Here is a 4,701-nt window from a genome sequence, read left to right as displayed (position 1 = left end):
CATACTAGTTTAACTATAGGAGAAAATTTCAATTTTGGTCCACTGACTATTAGAGGTGTGTTAATTGCAGCACTTGACTATTAAAACTGTTAATTTAGTACCTTGACTATTCGATTTTTATCAATTTTGGTCACGCTGGCCAAATTAAGGGCGATTTATTACCGGAAAAACGCGAGTCAACCAATTCTCCGATTTGGCAAGGGCAAAAGAGGGATTTCATGTTGCTTCTACGATTTGTTTCTTCGGGTTGATGACCAAAGGAGAACCCGACCCGCAAGTGAAGATTTTCTACCCGCCTAATTCTAATTGACTCGATTACCCACCTGTGAAACCTAATTCATTCGACGAAGGAAGAAAGCTCCAGTGAAGAGAACGCTCAGTTCAGAGAAAGCTCCAGTGAAGAGAATCAGACTCCATCGACGAAGGAAGAAAGCTCCATTTACTCGCGCTACAGTGAAGTGAACCAGTCTCCATTTACTCGCGCTGCATACCAGGAACTTTAATGGCTGTCAGTGGTAAGTATTTCAGATTACTTTACTTAATTTGTCTGAATTTGGCAGGGGGTGTTAGTGTGCTTTAAATATGCTCAGTAACTTACATGTGGGGACCAATTTTTAGATTAAAGTTGATTGTTCAGTTCAGTGTTCAGTGGGTGTTATTGTTCTTTAAATATGCTCAGAAACTTATATGTGGGGATGAAATTTAGCTTAAAGTTGAGTGTTCATTTGAGTGCTCGGTGGGTGTTGTGGAATCTTGTGGGGACCAAATTGAGCTTAAAGTTGAGTGTTCATTTGTTTGTATGTTTCTGTTGATATATTATTCTTTGTGGGTACCAAATTATTTATGCCTTTGTTGTGTTCTGTGTATATGCTGAGCTATGTGGGACCACTATGTCTATATTCGAGTTAAGAGAACTTATATGTCGTTTATATAGTTATTTTATTATGTGGCTGCTTTACATGAGATGATCTTGGCCCTTTTCATGTGTTTATCTTCCATAATGGTGTAATTAATTGGCAAGGTGAAATTAAATACATGGGGGGGTGATGTAGAAATATATGACAAGGTGCAAGCTAATGATCTCTGTATACAATTCTTTAAGGATAAGATTGAAGATCTAGGGTATTCTTCAATAGGAGCATACATTTATCATGGTGGACATGGTATGTGTAAGTTACTACAAAATGATATAGATGTTGCAAATTGTCTTAGAGAAGCAGATGATGAAGGTAAAATTTTGGAGATTTGGATAGAAACTATGGATGGAAATGATTTTTTTCAAGCTGAAGTTAATGAACTTGAGTGTGAGGGTGAATGGGAAAGTGAGTTAGAGGTTGAGGTTGAGTGTTTGAAGTTAAGTGTTTGAATAAGGATGCCAAGGCAGAGTTATCCATGAATGAGGCAGAGTTATCCATGAATGAACCAGAGGTAAACATGAATGAACCACAGTTAAACATGATTGATCCAGAGTTAACCAAAGAACAGGAAGAACAATGTTAAATAGTCTCATATGATTGGGATGAGATTAATTTTTCTGATGATGCTTCTGTAGTTGAATCTGACAGTGAAGGGGAAAGTAAATGGCCTGTTTTTAGAGAAGCTACTGACATGAATGATCCAGAGTTTAAATTAGGCATGACCTTTGCCTCTAAGAAACAATTTAGAGAAGCAGTGCAGAATTATGGTTTCAAAAATGGGAAAGATATCAGAACTGTTAGGAATGATGCTTTGAGGGTTATAGTTGAGTGTTCACAGGATGGTTTTCCTGGGAGAATAGGACTGAGGAAAGTGTTTCACTCACATGCTTGGAGGATTTTGAACATGGTTGATGTGCATGAAGGTTGTTCTTGGGTTTGGGAGAATTCAATGGTAAAAGCTGTTGTGGTTGCAAAGAGGTGGGCCAAACAATTAAATAACAACCCAGAATGGATGATGAAAAAATTCAGAGATACAGTTACAAGTGAAGAGGGGTTCTATTTAAGTGATCAACAAGCCTACAGGGCTATGTGGAAAGCCAAGAAACAAAGATTTGGTGATGCTGAAGACAACTTCAAGAAGATATGGAGCTACTGTGCTGAAATAGATATGACAAACCCTAGGACTAGGTATAAAGTGAAGCTCAGTGACTTGCAAGATGGGGAAACTGGGCAGGAAAGATTCTTAAGAATGTACATTTGCTGGGATGCTTCCAAACAAGGATTCAGACATGGTAGACCTCTAATAGGTGTGGATGGATGTCATTTGAGAAGTGGATCTGGTGGGATGCTCCTGACTGCAGTGGGTGTTGATGCTAATCACAGTATTTTCCCACTTGCCTATGCTATTATTGATGGGGAGAAGAGGGAGTCTTGGTCTTGGTTTCTAAACTTCCTAGCTGAAGACTTGGGGATAACAAAATATAAAGAACAGGAGTATACTTTTATAAGTGATAAGCAGAAAGGTTTGCTCCCAGCATTTGAAGAAATCATACCTGGTGTGGAGCACAGGTTTTGTGTGAGGCACCTCCACTCAAACATGAAAGTGGCAGGGTTTCAAGGGAAGGCATTGAAGGATGCTCTTTGGGAATGCGCTAGGGCAACAACTCGGAATTCTTATACAAGTGCACTACGCTAGCTTAGGGCCTTAGATGAAGCAGCTTATCAATGGTTTGGTCACAAGTCTCCGACAGAGTATAGTAGGTCTCACTTCTCAACACACACTCACTATGATATGTTGGTAAACAACATATGTGAGTCATTCAATGCAGCATTACTTGGTGCTAGGGATCAACCAATCATAGACTGCCTAGAGACTATAAGGAAAATGTTAATGACTAAGTTTTTTGAGCAAAGACAAAAAGCAGCTGGATGGAATTCAATGATATGTCCATCAATTGTGGGAAAATTGAAGAAAATAGAGAAGCATGCATCAGGGTGTTTGGCCACTCAATGTGACTTTTTCAAATTTGAGGTGCAACAGTTATATGGGGCCCAACATCAGGTGGATCTGGAAAGGAAAACTTGTTCATGTAGGGTTTGGGATTTAACTGGGATTCCTTGCAAGCATGCAATCTGTTCAATTTGGAAGAAATATGGGCAAGGAGCACACTATGATTATGTCCATCCTTGTTATTCCAAGGAAACATATATGAAGATTTATAGTTGCTCCATTAACCACCATGGCAGGGCCTGATGAATGGCCAGTAATTACCAAAGATCCCCCACAGCCACCTATCTATTCTGCCAGGGTTGGAAGACCAAAAAAGCTTAGACTGAGATCTGGTGGAGAGGTGGAGCCAAAGTTGAAAGCATATCTTATTGCATTGCACTATTTGCAAGAAAGCTGGCCACAATTCAAGAAAATGTCCTTCAAATCCAAACCCAAAACAAAAGGTATTATACTCAATTAAAGCTGGCTACATTAATTTATGCTTTTTTTTTAAACACCCACTTACACAATGTTATTGTTTTGCTTGAAGCCAAACAAAAGGGCCATTTATTCCACCAAACAAATACCCATCAAGAACACTTCAAAGGTTCCTAGGCAGCAACATCAGCAAGGGGAAGCTACTGATCAAGAACCTAGCCAGCAGGAGGAACCTACAAATCCTGTGCCTAGGCAGCAGCAGGGGGAAGCTAGTCATTCAGTTCCTATTAAGCAGGAGGACTCTGCTGATCAAGGAGGCAACAGCAAGGCCTCAAAAACAAGGCAATCGAATCGGAAGAAGCCCTACTATACAAGGAGTAAGACCACATTCAAGTCCAAATTCCATGGAAACAATGATGACCCTATCAACATTGAGTGAATTAAGTTTAGCATATGGTTTTGGGGTTTTTAGACTGTACTGGACAATTGCAAAAGTAGTGGTTTTTGTCTTTTGAAATGCAAATGCTAAGTTGTATTGGTTTTTGGCTATTGAAACTGTATTGACACTAGAATTTCAAATGCAAATGCTAAGTTTTTGGCTTTTGAAATGCAAACTGTATTGCAACTTTTCATTACCTGATCACCTGTTTTGAAAATGACAGCTTGCAAATTAACAATTCATTACCAAATGACAGTTTGCAAATGAACAATTTATTCCAAATGACCAATTCATTACCAAATGGATAACTTCATACATTACAATTCAAAGGTCATTGCATACAACTACAATTCAAAGGCCATTGCATACAACTACAATTCAAAGGCCATTTCAGATATAACTGCCACAAGCCCACAATACTTAATACCAATATAACATACAAAAATTAAAAGCATTATTCCTACAATCTTCTTAAACACATTTCCAGCCTCCTTCTTGTCACCTTCAATCTTCTTCATATGCAGTATTCTTATATCTTCCTCTAGCCTATTTATGTGTTTAAGCAATCCCAGAATTATTTGCTTCGAACGGTAGCACATTGGAGGATCATACCAATCCACAAATCCACACCCAACCTGCCTGTGACTCTGATTTATACAAAATTCACAAACCAAACGAAAACGAAATCAAATTCTTTTCCAACAGGAACACTGAAAAAAAATAATAAAAAATAAACGAAATTTACTTACACCACCACCGGAGCACTGCCAAAATCTTCGACCTGGATTCTCATTAGTCCATGAAGTTCGAATCTTGAGCTGGTAACCACATCTACAATGGAGAATTGGGAACCTTTCCCCAAATTCATAGTACTCATTACCAGTAGTGGAAGAAGAAGAAGAATATACACTACTCAT

General features: G+C 38.7%; 1 protein-coding gene across 1 annotated transcript; it reads right to left on the bottom strand.

Moving 5' to 3' along the window:
• Positions 1–4,155: 4,155 nt before the first annotated feature.
• On the bottom strand, positions 4,156–4,701 carry LOC109172933. Its single transcript, XM_019322182.1, has 2 exons — positions 4,534–4,701; positions 4,156–4,431 (listed from the first exon to the last, which is right to left on the bottom strand). The coding sequence occupies exons 1-2, from the start codon at positions 4,699–4,701 to the stop codon at positions 4,156–4,158; spliced, it is 444 nt and encodes a 147-aa protein (XP_019177727.1).

This window comes from Ipomoea nil, unplaced genomic scaffold (genome assembly GCF_001879475.1).
Source record: "Ipomoea nil cultivar Tokyo-kokei standard unplaced genomic scaffold, Asagao_1.1 scaffold0457, whole genome shotgun sequence".
Classification (NCBI taxonomy): Eukaryota; Viridiplantae; Streptophyta; class Magnoliopsida; order Solanales; family Convolvulaceae; genus Ipomoea; species Ipomoea nil.
The sequence above is the reverse complement of the archived record's forward strand: the minus strand, read 5'-3'. Positions and strand labels throughout refer to the sequence as shown.